Source organism: Lissotriton vulgaris, chromosome 4_1 (assembly GCF_964263255.1).
Source record: "Lissotriton vulgaris chromosome 4_1, aLisVul1.2, whole genome shotgun sequence".
NCBI classification, from domain to species: Eukaryota; Metazoa; Chordata; class Amphibia; order Caudata; family Salamandridae; genus Lissotriton; species Lissotriton vulgaris.
Window position 1 is genome coordinate 1,362,767,703 of NC_141691.1, and position 20,036 is coordinate 1,362,787,738.

A 20,036-nucleotide genomic window follows, 5' to 3' on the forward strand; every position below is an offset into this window, starting at 1 on the left:
TCTGGCAATCATATCTTGAAAGAATTGCCTGTGTGTATTTGTTGCCCTTATTGATATGGCTGCTATAGATGTAAAACATAAGTTGTTGAACCTTAGTCCATCTCTGTCAAGTAGTGCACAGCATGGAGATATTGGATTCCTTGATATCGTTGGTCAGCTTGCAGTATCATTGAATTTGCACAGAGTGATGAAGGAGAAAAGCAGGGGTATCATTTGGTGCTTTATATTTTTTGTCAGGACTAGGAATTACAGCAGACGCTGTGGTTAGGTTTTTCAATTTTCATAACCTTTAGACCAAATGTGATCAATGACTGGAATTGTTTTAATTGATTTTCTTGAAGGCTCTTAAAAAGTATTATATAAAAAAATTGTTGTTCTCTATTGTTGATATTTACAAGTAAAATATTCTTGAGGCTCTCCTAATGAGTGTGAGAAAACCCTCAATATCATCTGCAGATGAATCCACTGATGTGGAAGTAGTATCTCTTGGAATGGGAGTTATATATTCATCGGTGCTGAAGTAGAACACATGGGGTTTATGAAGGTGAAGGTCTCGTTTGAGGTTTTGACCAAGGTGAAGCTTGAATTTTTGAATGTTGAACAGAAGGGTCAGCTGAAGACTCTGGAAACTGTTTATAGTAGTCTGTAAGTGAGAGCCAAAGGTCTCCGACCAGAGCTATAGGGACTTGCATCATAGTTTCCTGTGATGTTAGTGGAACCTTTGATTATGGGTCATAATCATATGGCCAGGGATCATCCTGATCATCTTGGAAGAAATGGTAAGATCTTCTGGTGGCTGAGCCTTGTGAATGAATGAGGTCTGTCAAACAAAGTTCCTCAGCTTGAGCATATTTGTCCTTAGCTGGGTCTTGATATTTGACCTTTAACTGTGTGGGCTATATGAAGGGCCAAATGAACCATCATAGTCTTCCTCATCTTCTTCATCGTAACAGTGGGTATCAAAAATTTGAGTAACTTATCGAGAGACCTTGCTAGGTGAGGTCTGTTCTGGCATGAGTAGCAAAGAGATTACTTTTTTCGGAGATGGTAGATTCTGACAAGTTTTTAGGTGTTTGAACTATTGTCGACTGTGTTGTAATGCAAAAAGTCGAATAGGTGTTGTTGGTTTCGCCCAAAACTTTTTTTGTATCTTTTCGTGTGGAGCCCTTGTGGCTGGTTTCAAACTAAGGTAGCATCAGGTGCAAAATAATGATGGACTGGGATGCGGCCCGAGTAATTAACAGTGGCTGAGATTTATTCAAGCAGTCCCTCTGTCACTTTTTTTGTATACTTTAGCATGTCGCCCTAGGTGGGATGGGTATGCCCTGACGTAGGTCCGTGCACACGGTCACTGGAACCAAGCTTTATCTGGCTGATTGCCCTAGCTAGAGCGAAACTGGTCTCGAGTTGCTGGTGTTCTCTTCAAGGAAACACCTGGCCTGGCAGTTCAGATTGAACTGTTCGCATTGGAGCAGGGTCAAGATTGATTTGCAAATGCTGGATCCCAACTGAGATGGCCTAGTGTGCAAAATAAGGACAGACTGGGATGCTGCCCCCAAATAAATACGAGTGGCTGTAATTAATTCACACATTCTATCCATCACTTGTTTGTACATTTTAGTGGTTCTGTTTGGGTCATTCCCCCATGAGGAGTGCAGAAGGAGACCTCAGCCGCTGCAGGTGAAACCTGGTTAATCTTTGGCTTGTGGCAGTAGACCTGAAATGCTCCAGTCCTACGCATGTTCCTTCCCTTTTTGCCTGCAATATTGAGGAGGCTGTAGGTGAACACTGGTGCACATGGCTTACCCACCCCAATTTTCCAGAGGGAGCATGTACGGCTACTGTAGGACAGGCATGCCATTCAAACAATCTTCATTTCCCTCCAGCCATTCTATACTGGCCTTGGGGCACTGAATCCTGAAGCCAGCCTGCAATGCTGTACTCTGTTGAACTGTGTGCAATTCACCACTATAAACATTAGAGAATACCTTTTTGAAATAATATGCTGAACTAATAATTCAGATCTCTTCTAAACATGGGAAGAGCATTGACCTGGTCTGTAGCGTTTTGGAATAAGTTGCCATTATCTAACATGGGAGGGGAGGCACTGGGCAAGATAGTGTTACTCCCCAGATGTTTATATGTACTATTTAATACGATGTGTCCCTTATCCTGGATGCTCTTACAAGAGTTGGATACATTGCTTGGCTCTCTAGTTTGGGCAGGGAAGCGCAGTTGAGCTAAGCTTGATGTTTTGAAGCGTCCTTGGATGAAAGACAGTCTGTGCCTTCCTTATCTTTTCTTGTATTATGCAGCTGCACAACTACAGCATGCAATTCACTGGTTTGACCCACATGATAACTGAGAGAAGAAGTTGTTGGCTGGGTCTCATCCTCTTTATTCCCTACCGAGGCCTTATGTTGGGATCACATGTGAGGCGCCATTTTTCCATATATTGCTCGTCAAGTAGCTGCTGTGTAGGAGGGCAATGATTGTGAAGGTTTGAGAGAGACCTTAACATGACCCTAATATTCCGCTGTGGGTCTTTAAGCCCTTCAAGGAGATCTGCAACACAGTAATGGAGGGATGAGGGTGCGAAGTAGTAGGGAACATATATGTCAATTAACATCCATTAACTAGGACCATGCAAGCAACACTTTTAATCTTGGTCTGGGCACATTTTTACAGCATGTGTGTATTGCACAGACAGCCAGGGCTATCTGGGCCCCTTTCCCTGATGAACCTATAGATGATGGGCATGGTTCTATCTCTGGCAGGGTGTAGATGCTTGGTGAAATCATGATTGTAGCTCATGAGAAGTGGTCACGTATGTGCCCTGAACCGATATCAGGTGGAAACTGGGAAAGACATGTACATAAATAAAGACAATCTCTTCTAATGTGCGCTTCATACGAATCCAATAAGGACGAAGACACATTTGAAGCGCTGGACATGGTACACTAGCTAAGCATTGGATTGCCAAAACTATGTCGTATATAGGCTATATATACGGTGTTGGTTAGTCTGCTGCCACATGTTTCAATGTAAGGATAGTCGGTCTAGGTTATTTTCCTTGGGGAAAAGAGAGGTTCTCTGCTTTAGTTGGACGTACAGATACTCTACAGCATTTGGTTTTGTTGTGATATTAAAACTCATGAAATAAATGTGGATAGTGGAAACTGTATATTCCTTTTCACAGCATTACTTGCAGACGCTGCTCTATATAATATGGCCCATATATCCTTGGGCAATGGTTGTGATGTGAAGAGATCGTTCTTCTCCGTCTAAGTACATAGCAACTGATTCATTCATCTTTTTACTTTTTATTCTATCGAAAAAATATAGATTCCTCTTGGTATGCAATTTCCTTGTCAGTTGGATGCATCATTTCTACAGTAGTTGGATTACTTGTTAAGTTTTATATTTTGTTTATTTTTAGCAGTACCCTCCTGATGAAGGGTTACTTCTTCTCTTTAACTGTTCAATAGTACCCACATTAATGTGGGAAGCAGTGTAAATTCGGAGTCAATAAATATATGAATGGATGACGCGAGTTGGCAATTCTGTGTCACCTTACTTTATACATTTTCATTCAATTTTATTTGTACTAGCACAGTTCTAGATGGTGGTAGCAACTTCTGTTGTAGGTCATATAGTATGTTCACAATTATCGGTGCTAGTATGTAGACTTTGGCTCACATGTAGCAACCTTTGTTTCCCATGAAGTCCCTTTTCATTGTCAAGTACACGAGTAATTATTGGTAATGCTCTAATTATGTTTGCTAGTATTAGCCTCATTATATTTATGCAATTTGTAGGTGGTATTTCCTCGAGGCTACTTTCCCTTTCTCGCTTCTAGCCCTAGCATTTTATTATTGCGCCCTGAGGAAGGTGGTTCATCGCATTTGGGTTTGACACCATAACGGGAATCGGTGTTAAGTGGAGACCTGAAGATTACGCTAATAAGGAAATGTATATAAAAAAATAAAGAGGATCTTGAATTCTAATCATCCCTACAGAATGTTCCAATGAGTTTATGATGCATTGGATAACAACAGATACAGAAGTATTTTATTCGTAAATTTCTCTTTTTGTGTCCCCCTTAAAGTCTTTTCTATTGTTGTGATATGTTGGTTGTAACTGTGGTGTGTTTGATTTATGATTATGTATGTGTATCAATGCAGGTTGAGTTTTTGATAAGATTGATGTGTGGAGAAGGGTCTGTATAGGCTAGCAGAAATCATTTCTGATTCTATTTTTGCAGACTATGTTATGTAATAATTATTGTACACAAAAGTGGAATTGTGTAGATGAAAATGAAATATGTAGATAGAAAAAACAATGAATAAAAAGTGCACAAAAAATATATTGTGTGTATATTACTGGTTGGGCTCAACATATGGGTTTTAAACAAATACTTATCATATGACATATGCAGCTGTAAGTACACGGCGTAGGCGGTTATCATTCTTGTTTTGGTTTCCACTGAAGAGATATACTGCAGCTGTAATAAACAATATAATCTGTTGGGGGTTGCAGCGATCAGAATATGGGTGTAATGATGCAGGAGACAATAGCATGGGTGGGTTGGGTGGTGTTGCCTGTTACTGAAGAGGTCCAGAAACATGTATGCTGACATGTTGTAATTGTTGTCCCTTTGTTTTCGGTCTCCTGATAAAACAGGAAAAAGTGGATTAAAAAAAAACAAATACGGATCGCTGAGGGCTGTAAAAACTTCTTCTTTACCCTTCTGACATTCTGTACTGGGCCCACTGGTCAAAAACCATGCTGTTGTCTGTTGATACATACTTATAAGACAGTTACTACAACTACCTACTCCTGTTTTTCCCTCACTATGTCTACATTATGAATGGTTTATTTGTAAAGAGTCAGAGGTCATTATCACCTGGAGAAGTGTAGGAAGAATGACTATAATGGGCAGAGACCCTGCTTAGCCCCTCATGGACAACTTGACACCCTCAATCACAATTCTCGCGTCACAACCTTAAGAGGAAAGATGCTGAGACATCCTTGGAATAGGTGCTGTCTGTGGTGCACAAATAAATGTCATCTTCATCTGCATAGACCGCGAAAAACTATACGAAAGAATTGCAATGGTGAAAAAGACAGTGCTAAAGCACTTGCAGGACCTGAAGGTCATGAAGGACAGCATGTAATAATTCAGAACACACTTCTTACCTCCTGTAAGAACGGACGATCCCGAAGGGTACTTGTGGAGCACTGTGGGTTCACCCAAGTGGAGTAAGGCGCAATATGCTGAGCGGTTCATGGAATCTTTTCTGGACAAACTTCACCCTAGGGTCTTCACAAAATGATTCCTTGTCGAAAGAGGGCATCAAGCACCAGTCCTCTCGCCAAAGAATGGAGCCAAGCTTAAAGCCATGATAGCCTACCTTCTTAACTACAGAGATAGGGGTAGTATCTGATAGACAGACAGGAAATATGGGCCTCTAAAGTGGACAGCACCAACATCCTTATTTTACCCCACTGTAGAAACTATGAATTTGAATGACGAAGTAAAATAAAAGCTTGAAGACTGGTAAACCACACAACTTAAGTGCTGGGAAAAACAAATTAATCAGAAGCAGCGATAATATAAAACTGGCAGGTAACACGGAAAACATTGTACATCATGATATTCTCAGGCTATGTTGAATCGTGATATTTCAGAGACACTTGCAAGACCGTGGGAGGATGGGAATTTTGCAGTGCCGGGATGATTTTAGTGGTCAGAGCCTATCTCATAGGTGTCAGCTGAGCTGTTGGCTTTCATACAACTAATGCTAAAACTCAATTAGTAGTATCTGTAGGTTGCAAATACGCATTTGATACAGAGTTAATTGATAAGTATAAAAATATATCAAATGTTCTATTCCATTTATTTAAAGCCTATTTTATAGATTGTTGCAGTAAATTCAGTATTGTGCATATGTGTTAAGTCATAATGCAGTTCTGTATGTTTTACAAGTTACACTATCTTGCACAATATGTATTCTTGAGCATCTGATAGCCGACATATCTGCACGAGCTAGGTCTGCTCAATCATGTCCCTCATAAAGAGCATGGAACTTGAGGTCGAAATCTTACAACTCTGTCAGGTTAGAACATTAATAACACAACAACCTAACATAATCCCTTACGCAAAATAATTTTGCGTAAGGGATTATGGAGAGTTCTCTGCCTATTTCCCATGTATACGGAGTGTAGATAGGGTTGTGGGTATGTGCGCCCTTATACCCTGGTATAACCACTTTGTCAGATGTCTGCCAGTACCAATCTGGTGTATCAAGGGCACTAGTTTGCGTGTTGGCGGCTCTAACCCTTCAGGGGCCCATGCATGTTTAATATATCGCATTATGCTGCCATGTAGTAGAAACAGTTAACTAATGAGGCCCTGCTCATGTACGAAATCCATGTGCTTCAACAGAACAGGGATCACTCCCCAAATAGAGCGCCGACATTAGTCACTCCATCTCGTTACCACTCAGTGTCGGTGGCGCGTCCACACTCCAGCAGGGATAGGGAGCCTAACAGCGGAATATCGGGTGCATATGGCGTGGTGGATGCTGTGTATTGTAAGGCCCATTTCCAGTAAATTAGCCCAACTTTCATGAGTGGAGGAGTTGCAAGTAGGGTGGTCCTCCCAGGACACAGTAGATTGTATCGTGCACCTCGTGCAATCATGGCAGTAGTGTATGCCACATATTGCAGATTAAGTCCTGGCAGCCAATAAGCGAGCCACTGTAACTAGCTCGCCATACAGTAGGCCTTGAAATCAGGGGCTCGCATACCCCGCATCTGCTGGTAATTGAAGCTTTGCCAGACTAACTCTGGGTCTCCCTGTGCCTCATATTAATTCTAATAATAGTGTATTCAATCATTTAAAAATTGTGGCGGGAATCGCTACTGAGAAAGTTGTGAAATAGTATAAGACCTGTGGCAGCAGAACCATTTTTGCTATGGTCAACCGCCCTGCCACTGACAACCGGAGCAATATCCAGAAGGCAATCTGCGATCGCAGGGAAGTAATCACTCTTTGCACATTTCCATATAGGGTGTCTTTCTGCGTTCTGCATATTCGCATTCCCAGATATTTAAAAGGTATGAATGAATGAATGAATAACTTTGTGTGGTTACTTAAAACCATTACATTAAGACTAAAGTATAAAATTACAAAAGTTAAAACCGAAGATGTTTCTGCAGGCAAACATTTATGAAAAGTTCCCAGGGTTCCAAAGGGCACACGCAGTCGGGGACCTGGAAGGGCCACCCAGTGTACCGCAGCAAAGTCTCTATTCCTGTGCGCCCTTGGCTGCCATCAGCTCGGACCGGGTCTGTTGTATAAACTTTCCGAACGAGGCCATCTGTTTAAAAGGTATCTGGGGCCCCTATCAATTCCTCTTCTCCGAAGTGGATAATTTTGGGTACATCATTTCATTTGAAGGGAACACAAGTGATTTGTCGAAGTTGATGGCAAGCCCCGAGATAATGTGGAACTGTACAAATATTTAAGAGACCGTTTTGAACTTGCACCGAAGATCCCAGGCACATAGTATAATGTTGTCTGCATATAGGGACAGGGTGTGTATCGTCTACCTCAGTTAACCGCACTGCAACGCAGCTTCTGTGCTCGGGGTTCTAGCGCAAGTACACACAGTATGGGTGATAACCGGCATCTCTGCTGCGTTCCCCTCTGTATCACGTATGGGCTTAATACGTGTGCCCCTGTGCACCCACGCGCTGTTGGAGGTACATAATAGTTTCACCCACTTAATAAACTCTGCAGGGATCCCACATTTGTTAAGGGCGGCCAGCATATTCTCCCAGCCTCTTGTAAATCTAAAGAGAGGCATCCAACATTAGGGAAACTATCCTGGAATGCCTTCATTACTTGGTATAGTCTACGGATATTCAGTGAGGTGCTCCAGCCAGGCACAAACCTGCATTGGTCCATATGTATAAGTTTAGTGAGGAATGGGAGGAGGCGGCTTGCTAGAATTTTACTCAGTATTTTGTATTCTGTGTTTAATAGGGATAGGGGTTTGTATGCTGATATATCAGTACAATCTCTACCTGGTTTTGTCAGGGACGTTACGAGGGCCTGGAATGTGGTTGGGGGTAGTGTTCCTTCTTCTCACGCAGCCTTATATAATGTTACAAGTCGAGGTATGAATTATGCAGTGTAAGCTGCATAAAATTTTACTGGAAGGACATCTAACCCCGGGCCTGGGGTTTTGTTGCATGGGAGGTCTTTGATTGCCTCACGTATCTCTGCCACCGAGATCTGCAATTTTAGCAACCCTTGCTCCTTTACCGTCAGTTTAGGTAATTGTAATACCTGGAGGAATTCATGTATCGCATGGGGGTTTATCATCTGAGGGGCTGTATACAAGTGTTCATAATATTCTCGGAAGGCATCGTTTATCGCGAGTTGGGTGTTCACAGAGGTTCGCAATGGCATGCGGATATCGGGTATGGGCACTACTGGAGGGGATTCTCTAATTAAACGGGCTTTAACTGCCTCGGTGTGTTGTTTTTGCACGTGTGCGATAATCCACCACCACCAGTCGTTCTAGCAAGTCTGCATACTCAATGCGTGCCTCCTGCAGTTTCTGGACTCCTGCCGGGGATGACATGGCTTCTCTTTCCAGGGTGCCCAAATGCAACTACTTTGGCTAGTTCCCGGAAGATAGTTTGCTGTGCCCCCACCACAGTCCTAAATCACAGTTGCCCTCATTACTACTTTGAAAGTCTCCCACTCTATCAAAGGCGTGGAAGCAGTGCGTGCATTTGTCGTAAAATATGTATCTATAGCGGCAGCCATATGCACGCAGAAGGTGCCATCTTCAAGTAGCATAGTGTTACATTTCTAGGTCGGAACCGGGGTAGGTATTCGCCCCCAGAAGAGGGTTACCTCCAGTATGCTGCATTAGTTATTTGTGTTAAAAGAGCGGGGGAGCACAGTATGCCGTCTATATGAGTGTGTAGTGTGTTTGTTGGTGAGTAAATGAATATTCTTGCAACCCACAAATCCCACTGCACCATGCATCTTCTAATGATCACCCACGCAGCTAGTGCTTTAGCTTGTCTCATTGTTGCCGCTCCAGGGAGTAGAAGATTAGATAAGCCTAATTCTGTGTCTAGCACTGCATTGTAATCTCCTCCCAGTAACAAGGGTTGTTTGACCAGTCCGCTAATGCTGTACTGACTCTCCCTAAGAACGCATCTGGTTCAGTATTTGGAGTATAAATGCATCCTAATAGTACATGTAGTTAATCAAGCTTGCCTCGTATCAGTGCCTATCTGCGTTCTGCATCTATGCGCTGCTCTAGCATCTCAAGGGGAATCCCAGTCCTAATCCAAACCGCTGCCCCCTTGCAAATGCAGAATATATATTATGGTACAATTGTCCCCTCCATTTCTTACTGAGTTTACAGGCTTTAGCTGCGTTGAGGTGTGTTTCTTGTAGAAATACTATTTGAGATTTACGTGTGCCTAGATGCGCATAAATACAATGTCGCTTATAAGTAGAACCCATCCCTCTGACATTCGACGTGGTGAAATTATAATTAGGTGGTGCCATACGGGTTGTAATTACTTCTGGTAGTGTTTCTCCCTTGTAGTCTGCTATCTGGCTGTGTTGGTGTAGAGTGAAAGTGTGCACCGGATAGGACCCCTAACAACATACGTCCCAATACGAGGTCCAACCTCAGAAATGTATGCGACCAAACAAATGCTTTCAAGGGCAACAGCAATACAACAGTACATGCATTCGAGAGGGGCTGGGGGGGGGGGGGCAGTGAATACTTGGCCCACTGCTATTATCTTTATCTTCCTGCTGCCTTTACAGCTGTGTATCTTGCTGGGAGGGCCCCCAGGGCCTGTGGCCACCCCACCAAACCCGGTAGTAGTACATCATTCTTAGCCAGTAAAATTCAGTCCATGCATTCACGTTAACTGTGTTCTGCAATATAACCCCACTCCCTCCTCTAGGATCATTAGTGTTCGTACCTGGTGTCTGTATAGGATGAGTTCAGAACTTTAAATACCTGCAGGGGGTTTGCACGTTTAGTCTGCATGGAGGCATACAGGTCAGCATATTATTTCTTGAGCTGTTTTGCCGAGTTATTGATGGGAAGAGTGCGAGGCTGCTATCAGAGTTTTTGTGCTTTGCTCCGTCTGAAGACATATCTCCTCTACTGGGGGCGTCGGGGTTTCTCAACGCAGCCACCGTTTGGAGCGCTGTCCGCCTGCTCTCTACTTTCTGCTTCAGGGTGAGCAGAGACTCTTCATCCTGTTGTGGGCGCTTTGTGCGACGCTGTCTGCTTCTTTTGCGACTGGGATTATGCGTCCAGAGCAGTCTATGCTCCTCCAGGATTGCGAGGTTCAGGAATGTAATCTCGATCCAGGACCATGCTGTTTCCACTTCATCAAAAAAGTAGCTTTTTCGTTCATGAAAAACCTTTGCACGTGCCGAAAAGAGAAGAGCATACTTTAAGTTGAGCTGTTGTAGGTGCTTTTTGACCCCCTGGTATGATGCCTTTCCTGTTGTACCTGCAGGGTATAATCTGGGAACAGGGCAATTCTGGAATTTTTATATAGAATGGGTGCATGTTTTCGCACTTTTTATCTTTGCAATTACGAATCTTAGCTACAATTGGTCTCTTCAGTGGCCCCAGTGTTTGGCCCCCCATGGGGACTCTCTGTGCCCTTCCGAAACTAAACATATCAACTCAAGCTCTCTGCAGCCATTTCCATGCGTAACCATTGCTCAATGAATTGTGTGGGGTTATTCCCTTCACTATTCTCTAGCATGCCTTGTATCAAATGTTATTTCTCTTGGCTCGTCCATCTGCATCTTCTTCTCGATTTTGTAGTCCTTCTACTTGTTGTTGGAGTTTAGTGACCATCTCAGTTTGTTCTTTGTGCCAGGGCGTGATATCAGATAGCGCCATTGAGTACAGACTGAATTTATCAGCTCTTTGTAGATGAATATCAATGGTGAGGGTGCCCAGCTGTTGCTCCAACACTATCCAGGATTCCCTGATTCCTCACAGCATAATGTGCAGCTCATCAGGAGGCGGGGATCCAGAGTTGGGGCCACGTGTTCATTCTCAACTAATAGAGGGGAGCTATAGGCAGGGTTAGTCAGCAGTCGCAGCCAGGAACGGCCCGAGCACAGGCCTATTCACGCCCGGTGCCATCCGACTCAGCAGGACTCCTTCCGGCAAGCTCCTGTCGGTCGAGTCCAGCCTCTTCTACGTTAGTGGGACCCACCACAGGCATGCATGCCCTTGATATAGTGACATGGTTGTCAACAAGTATAGGAATGGATGGCTGGTTTAAAGTAAGGGGTTTGATGAGATCAGCAGCCCCGGCCCGGAAGCTGCAAGGCTATGCCTCTGTCATCTTTTGCAGATAGCCATGCCCCTCCCCCAAATGTTCTATAATAAAGACAATCCGCTTAAATACTACCAGCTGGCAGAGGCACTGAAAATACGACACAAATCCCACGGAAACCAGAGGTAAGACAACATATCATCGGCTTCTCACCTGTCAATGGAACATCTGCTTGTGAACTTGGATAGCCTATACACAGCCCAGTTGTTTAGTTGTTTAGAGGTCATTCCACTCCCGTTGTCCAGAACTACAACAGCTGGCTTCCCTAGATTCTCGTCAAATATCTATTGAAAAGAAATTCAGAAAGCAATATTTTAAATTCAATTAGTAAAAAAAGAACAACAGAGCAGAGAAATAGGTTAAAGTTCAACGTACCAGTCTTATCTGTATGTTACGTATTTCTGTATTCTTAGCGGTAGCGGACAACGAATTGTCAATCAATTCTGCAAGGGCAAATGCTGTTGCAAGGGCGAAAAAGACATTTGATAGTTATGTAGAGAAGCACAGTCCTAAAATAAAACTGCACAGGTTTGGCACACACAAGCAGCTGCAGTTAAAATACAAAAACATGGTAGGTTGTGCATTTTGCTTATCGCAGCTTCTTAGAATTTTATTTTGCTGTGGCTCATGTCAACTAATATCCCAGTAACTAATTACTAAGAAAAGCAGAAACTCTTGTTATGCATCAATAAAAACACAGTTATTTAAAGAAAATAAAAAAAACAGTATAAAAAATTCAATTAATAGATGACGGCAAACAACCCATATTACAGACATTCAACTAAATGAATTTGTGCTCACAGGGTATTTGAGGAAATTACCAAGTTACTTACCACCTTTGGTAATAATATAGCTGTAAGAAACATATGTTAGTTATAGATTCCTTACCTTAGAATTACCCCCAGGCGTCAGACTGGATTCGGAGAATTTTCGTCAGCAGTACCCCTGCGCGTTGGCAGGTGGCGTCGGTCGACTTCGCGTCCGTCATTGCCGTTGTGGTCGCCGGGAAGACGTTGCAGTAGCTATATAGATGCCGCCCTTACGCGCTGATGTCAATTCTGTACACGACTTTCCACGCCAGAAGCACAGAGCCATGCAAGACACTGACCATTGGTGCACAAAACTAGGGCCCTGAAAGCAAGTCCTTAACCCTAGAATCAGTTTGCAGAACAGGGAGGAAGGGTGGAGCGGTAAGGAATCTATAAGTAACCTTTGTTTCTTGTAGATATATCGCTACTGAAGGTAAGTAACTTGTTCATCTGAAAGAAACAGTTATAGATTCCTTACCTTAGAATAGGTACCCAGCAATACAACTCATCAAAACTTGAGGCACCTTTTTGCCTCAACATCCGTGGCGACAGCTTTTTTAAATGTGCATTTGCATCCATTTCTTAAACTTTTCCATTATTTCAAAATTCTTTGTTCATCCTATTCATCCTCGACTTTTTATCAGTTTCATCCTTTTAACACCTCCTGCAAGAGTCTGCTATTTTCTGGGTTTCTCATGTTACAGCGGGCCAACCGTACCTCTATCCAATAACACGTACTGAGGCAAAGTTCATTAAAATGCAGTTTATTTAACCCAATGCATTTCAGACCTCACAGGTCCTTCGTCAGGGGTAACTGTGGAATAAATCAAACATATTTCTCAGTAAATACACCAATGTATCCTCTAATTAGATTTAAAACATTTCTTAAGTCAGCATCATATATTACATTAATCATCGCTATTTGTCAAGCTTTCGTGTTCACGATTACACTCCCTTTCTTAGTGGCTCCATTCTACCCTCCCCCTTTCCTTCTTCCATCACAGCCCGACTTTCCCACCATACATGCCTTCCCTCCTTGTTCCAACTCATCTCCCATTACCCTTTCGAAATGGCTGATTTTCACCTCGCGATATGGCAATTCTAGTTAAACAACACTCGCCCCGACGGCTGCTATACTTACAGTTCACACATTCCCTCCTGCGTTTATCGAACTCCCTCTATCACTTTAAACCCTCGTTTTCAGGCACTACTTCTTAATTTCCACATCGCGTACCTGCAACTCCATCTTTCATCTCACTTCCCCGGCATAGATCGTAACGTTCCTTGTCAACCCCCGTTTTTTAACTTCCTTCCTTATGCTGTCACTTCCTATTCCCTCCCCTATCGGAAACTCCCTCAGCCACCCAATCCTTACAATGACCACTACAGGTCCCATAGTGCATCATGTTTTTCACCAATGACTTAATGTATAAGTTATTGAATTCCTGCACTCAAAGTTCTTGACGCTTTTGCACTCAGATTAATGTTCATGAATCTTCAGTTTCCACTTGAACGTCCGTCTGACTCATTTAAAATAAACGCGTTTAATGAACACGAGTCTTCCGTCTTGCAGGGGGAAATCAAACATCCTTTCCATTTGCTTCATACTTATTGTTCATGCGGGTGCAACGCGTTAGGGCTAAATTATTTAAACATCATACAAAGACGTTTTTCACACCTTCTTTTAACTCAATTTCTTCTTCATTTTGTGAACCAAATGTTTATCTCGTGCGTGCTCACTGTGACGTGCTAAGCCCACAACACACGTGTAGAATTAAACTCATCAAAACTTGAGGCACCTTTTTGCCTCAACATCCGTGGCGACAGCTTTTTTAAATGTGCATTTGCATCCATTTCTTAAACTTTTCCATTATTTCAAAATTCTTTGTTCATCCTATTCATCCTCGACTTTTTATCAGTTTTATCCTTTTAACACCTCCTGCAAGAGTCTGCTATTTTCTGGGTTTCTCATGTTACAGCGGGCCAACCGTACCTCTATCCAATAACACGTACTGAGGCAAAGTTCATTAAAATGCAGTTTATTTAACCCAATGCATTTCAGACCTCACAGGTCCTTCGTCAGGGGTAACTGTGGATTAAATCAAACATATTTCTCAGTAAATACACCAATGTATCCTCTAATTAGATTTAAAACATTTCTTAAGTCAGCATCATATATTACATTAATCATCGCTATTTGTCAAGCTTTCGTGTTCACGATTACACTCCCTTTCTTAGTGGCTCCATTCTACCCTCCCCCTTTCCTTCTTCCATCACAGCCCGACTTTCCCACCATACATGCCTTCCCTCCTTGTTCCAACTCATCTCCCATTACCCTTTCGACATGGCTGATTTTCACCTCGCGATATGGCAATTCTAGTTAAACAACACTCGCCCCGACGGCTGCTATACTTACAGTTCACACATTCCCTCCTGCGTTTATCGAACTCCCTCTATCACTTTAAACCCTCGTTTTCAGGCACTACCTCTTAATTTCCACATCGCGTACCTGCAACTCCATCTTTCATCTCACTTCCCCCGCATAGATCGTAACGTTCCTTGTCAACCCCCGTTTTTTAACTTCCTTCCTTATGCTGTCACTTCCTATTCCCTCCCCTATCAGAAACTCCCTCAGCCACCCAATCCTTACAATGACCACTACAGGTCCCATAGTGCATCATGTTTTTCACCAATAATTTAATGTATAAGTTATTGAATTCCTGCACTCAATAACTTATACATTAAGTCATTGGTGAAAAACATGATGCACTATGGGACCTGTAGTGGTCATTGTAAGGATTGGGTGGCTGAGGGAGTTTCCGATAGGGGAGGGAATAGCAAGTGACAGCATAAGGAAGGAAGTTAAAAAACGGGGGTTGACAAGGAACGTTACGAGATGAAAGATGGAGTTGCAGGTACGCGATGTGGAAATTAAGAGGTAGTGCCTGAAAACGAGGGTTTAAAGTGATAGAGGGAGTTCGATAAACGCAGGAGGGAATGTGTGAACTGTAAGTATAGCAGCCGTCGGGGCGAGTGTTGTTTAACTAGAATTGCCATATCGCGAGGTGAAAATCAGCCATTTCGAAAGGGTAATGGGAGATGAGTTGGAACAAGGAGGGAAGGCATGTATGGTGGGAAAGTCGGGCTGTGATGGAAGAAGGAAAGGGGGAGGGTAGAATGGAGCCACTAAGAAAGGGAGTGTAATCGTGAACACGAAAGCTTGACAAATAGCGATGATTAATGTAATATATGATGCTGACTTAAGAAATGTTTTAAATCTAATTAGAGGATACATTGGTGTATTTACTGAGAAATATGTTTGATTTATTCCACAGTTACCCCTGACGAAGGACCTGTGAGGTCTGAAATGCATTGGGTTAAATAAACTGCATTTTAATGAACTTTGCCTCAGTACGTGTTATTGGATAGAGGTACGGTTGGCCCGCTGTAACATGAGAAACCCAGAAAATAGCAGACTCTTGCAGGAGGTGTTAAAAGGATGAAACTGATAAAAAGTCGAGGATGAATAGGATGAACAAAGAATTTTGAAATAATGGAAAAGTTTAAGAAATGGATGCAAATGCACATTTAAAAAAGCTGTCGCCACGGATGTTGAGGCAAAAAGGTGCCTCAAGTTTTGATGAGTTTAATTCTACACGTGTGTTGTGGGCTTAGCACGTCACAGTGAGCACGCACGAGATAAACATTTGGTTCACAAAATGAAGAAGAAATTGAGTTAAAAGAAGGTGTGCAATACGTCTTTGTATGATGACCCAGCAATACAAACCCAGAGGGGTGTCTGTGAACTAAGTTCACACCAGAAAGTCTTGGAGAACAGAAAGGCCAAAGAAGATGTCTCTCCGTACTCGGCTGTCCAGGCAGTAGTGTTTGGTGAATGTGTGCCGCAATGCCCTCGTAGTAGTTGCCTGACAAGATGTCATTAAGGGGGACTCCTCGTCCAAAGCAGTGGTAGCTGCCGTCACCCAGGTGGAATGGGCATGCAGTCCCACTGGAGGCTTCTTCTTTGCCAAATAATAGCCGGCTTTGATGCACAGAACGACCCACCGGAAAATGGTCCGTTTGTGCATGGTCCGACCTTTCTTAGCGCCCACGTAACCAACAAAGAGCTGGTCGTCCACCCGGAATTGTTTGGTGTGATCCAAGCAGAAGGATAGCTCCTGTTTTGGATCCAGCTGGTGGAGCTTCTCTTCCTCTTTTGAAGCATGTGGAGGCGGAAAGAAGGTGGGCAAAGTGATGGTTTGGCCAATGTGGAAAGAAGTAACCACCTTGAGAAGAAATGAAGGTCTAGTTGTGAGGACAACCTTGTTCGGATGAACAGCCAGAAAGGGAGGCTTGGTAGACAGAGCTTGTAGCTCACTCACCCTGCGCGCAGAGGTGATGGCCACCAGAAAGGCAGTTTTCAAAGTTAGAAACCTGAGAGGACAGTTATGTAGCGGCTCAAAGAGAGTGCACATAAGATATGTCAGAACCAAGTTCAAGTCCCCATGAGGCATTACGAAAGGAACAGGAGGAAAAAGGTGAGTGATGACCTTAAGGAAACTATTTACAACAGGGGACTTGAAAAGAGAAGGCTGATCGGGAATCCTAAGGAAGGCTGAAATGGCCAAAAGATAGTCTTTGAATGTGCCCAGAGCAGAGCCCTGCTGGGCCAAAGAAAGAAGGAATAAGAGTACTTCAGAAAGAGGGTTAAAAAGGGGATCCACAGCCTTTGCTGTGCACCATGCCACAAATTTGTTCCATCTGCAGGCCTATACAGTCTTAGTGGAGGGACGCCTGGCTGCCAAGATAACATCACAGACTTCGGGAGAAAGGTCGAAACTGTCAACTATTGCCAATCAATCTCCACGCAAGGAGGTGGAGGCTGGACAGGTTCAGGTGAAGGACCGTTCCCTGCTGCTGCGACAGAAGATCCTCCCGAAGAGGCAGTCTGATCGGATCGTCAATGGCCATGTGCAATAGCTCGGGATATCAGACTCTGGGTGCCCAATCAGACGCCACAAGGATGACTTGGGCCCCGTTGTGCTTGATCTTCTTCAGCACTCTGGGCAGAAGTGGTATAGGCGGAAAGGCGTAGAGAAGACCCCAACTCCACTCGCGACTAAAAGCGCCGCCTAGCGAATGCCGCCTTGGAAATTCCAAAGCACAGAATTGCGGTATGTAACTGTTACCACGCATTTTTTACCACGCATACTTTTACAACGCAGGTCATTTTACAACGATTACCTTTACAACGCATTACACTACAACGCACATACTATTACAACGCATACCATTATAACGTAAGTATAATTATAGGTAAGTTTATCTTTTTTTAAAAACATTTATTAGTGGTATTTGGTTATGGGGTACAGGGGTCTTTTTAGGTTTAAGGGCTGGGTTTGGGTTTTGGGGTACAGGGGTATTTTTAGGTTTTAGGGCTGGGTTTGGGTTTTGGGGTACAGGGGTATTTTTAGGTTTTATGGCTGGGTTTGGGTTTTGGGGTACAGGGGTATTTTTAGGTTTAAGGGCTGGGTTTGGGTTTTGGGGTACAGGGGTATTTTTAGGTTTTAGGGCTGGGTTTGGGTTTTGGGGTACAGGGGTATTTTTAGGTTTTAGGGCTGGGTTTGGGTTTTGGGGTACAGGGGTATTTTTAGGTTTTAGGGCTGGGTTTGGGTTTTGGGGTACAGGGGTATTTTTAGGTTTTAGGGCTGGGATTGGGTTTTGGGGTACAGGGGTATTTTTAGGTTTTAGGGCTGGGTTTGGGTTTTGGGGTACAGGGGTATTTTTAGGTTTTAGGGCTGGGTTTGGGTTTTGGGGTACAGGGGTATTTTTAGGTTTTAGGGCTGGGTTTGGGTTTTGAGGTACAGGGGTATTTTTAGGTTTTAGGGCTGGGTTTGGGTTTTGGGGTACAGGGGTATTTTTAGGTTTTAGGGCTGGGTTTGGGTTTTGGGGTACAGGGGTATTTTTAGGTTTTAGGGCTGGGTTTGGGTTTTGGGGTACAGGGGTATTTTTAGGTTTTAGGGCTGGGTTTGGGTTTTGGGGTACAGGGGTATTTTTAGGTTTTAGGGCTGGGTTTGGGTTTTTGGGGTACAGGGGTATTTTTAGGTTTTAGGGCTGGGTTTGGGTTTTGGGGTACAGGGGTATTTTTAGGTTGGGATTGGATTTTGGGGTACAGGGGTATTTTTAGGTTTTAGGGCTGGGATTGGGTTTTGGGGTACAGGGGTATTTTTAACATATTTACAAATAATAAAATTAAAATTAATTTTATTAATAAAATTATTTAATAATTAAATAATAAATAATTAAATAATACAAAAATAATTATTTACTTTATATATTAATATTATATACTTACGTTGTAATGGTATGCGTTGTAATAGTATGTGCGTTGTAAAGGTTTCCGTTGTAAAATGACCTGCGTTGTAAAAAATGCGTGGTAATGGTATGCGTGCTAAAAGTACGCGTGGTAACATCATATATCCCATAATTGCTGACATAGCGCGTTCTCTTCTGTGGTGAATAGATCTAACCAAGGCTCTCCCCACTGCTGAAAGAGACCTTGTGTCACCTCCGAGTGAAGACGCCATTCGTGATTCATCATGCGCCGGAGTTAGTCCGCCCTGGCCTTCAGCTAACCTGCCTGGTGTTGAACCACCATGGAAATGCCCTGATGTACCAGCCATGTCCAGAGATGGACAGCCTCTTGACATAGGGTCTACGACCTCAACCCAAACTGACAAAGCTGGGCAGGGCTCGCTCCGGGTCCCGGGAAGTAAGTGAAGCCCGGAGTCTGACTACTTTGGGTCGGGGTCGCACCCCTGACAGAAGAGGCACACGCAGAGGGAATCTGTCACCAAGGTCAGTCGGCTACAGGAATTGCAAGCTTTGAAGTCGGGCATCCCTCGTGCACCAGGAGTAGATGGACTCGATAAACGAGGACGACAAAAGTCGAGGAAAAAGTCAGTCAAAAAGTGACTGGAGGCACTGCTCTCTTCAGATCTGCGCTTGTTGGCTCAAAAAAAGAAAGAACTGACGTCAGCGCGCGAGGATGGCGTCTATGTAGTTACCGCGCCGTCATCCCGACTACCACGACGCCAACGACGAACGCGGAGTCGACCGAAGCCACCTTCCAACGCGCAGGGGTACTGCTGATGAAAATTCTCCGGGTCCAGTCTGACGCCTGGGTGTAATTCTAAGGTAAGGAATATATAACTAACATATGTTTCTTTCAGATAGTTATTTTAAAGTGAAAGGAGAACAGAATCAAAAATAGCGATCATTTAAAAAATATATATCTTAGTCCGTAATTCAAGTATTTATTAAGATGTGGAAATCTTATGAGGTCCACATAAAAGTGCATACAAATTGATACAAGAAAGAATTAAATATAACATACTCATTCCGCAAACGGGATAAAGTGGCAAGGTGTATCCCAAGAAATACAAAAATGTACGAGGAGCAGTAACAATCAACAAGTTCAAGTACAGAATAAAATCCAGAATTCATCCTCAGCAGAATGTTCGGTTTTAGCAGCAAAAAAGGAATTACAAAGCATATTCTAACCTGCGCATAAAACAATTCAATAGCAGCAGTACATGTGCGGAAACGCAATCCAGAATCTCACTTTGGCTAAGTTTTTAACTTAGCAGCAGAACAAAAGATGGAAAATTAACAGCATCTCCCTCTTGTGCAAACAGCAGCAGAAAACAGCAATTAAAATATATACATAAACTCCTTAAATTATTATAAGGTTTTATACACACTGCATCATTTTTTGGACAAAATAGAAAATCGCGGGCCGAAGCT

At 43.2% G+C, this 20,036-nt stretch overlaps 1 protein-coding gene across 1 annotated transcript in view; it reads right to left on the reverse strand.

Annotated features, from left to right (window-relative positions):
• Positions 1-20,036, reverse strand: part of SMCHD1 (structural maintenance of chromosomes flexible hinge domain containing 1) — a 2,274,803-nt gene that overhangs the window by 2,144,664 nt on the left and 110,103 nt on the right. Inside the window, exons 4-5 of the mRNA XM_086965602.1 lie at positions 11,797-11,879; positions 11,575-11,705 (exon numbers count right to left, since the gene is read on the reverse strand). Of these exons, the coding sequence (XP_086821728.1) occupies positions 11,575-11,705; positions 11,797-11,879 (214 nt within the window). The remainder of the gene's footprint in view (positions 1-11,574; positions 11,706-11,796; positions 11,880-20,036) is intronic.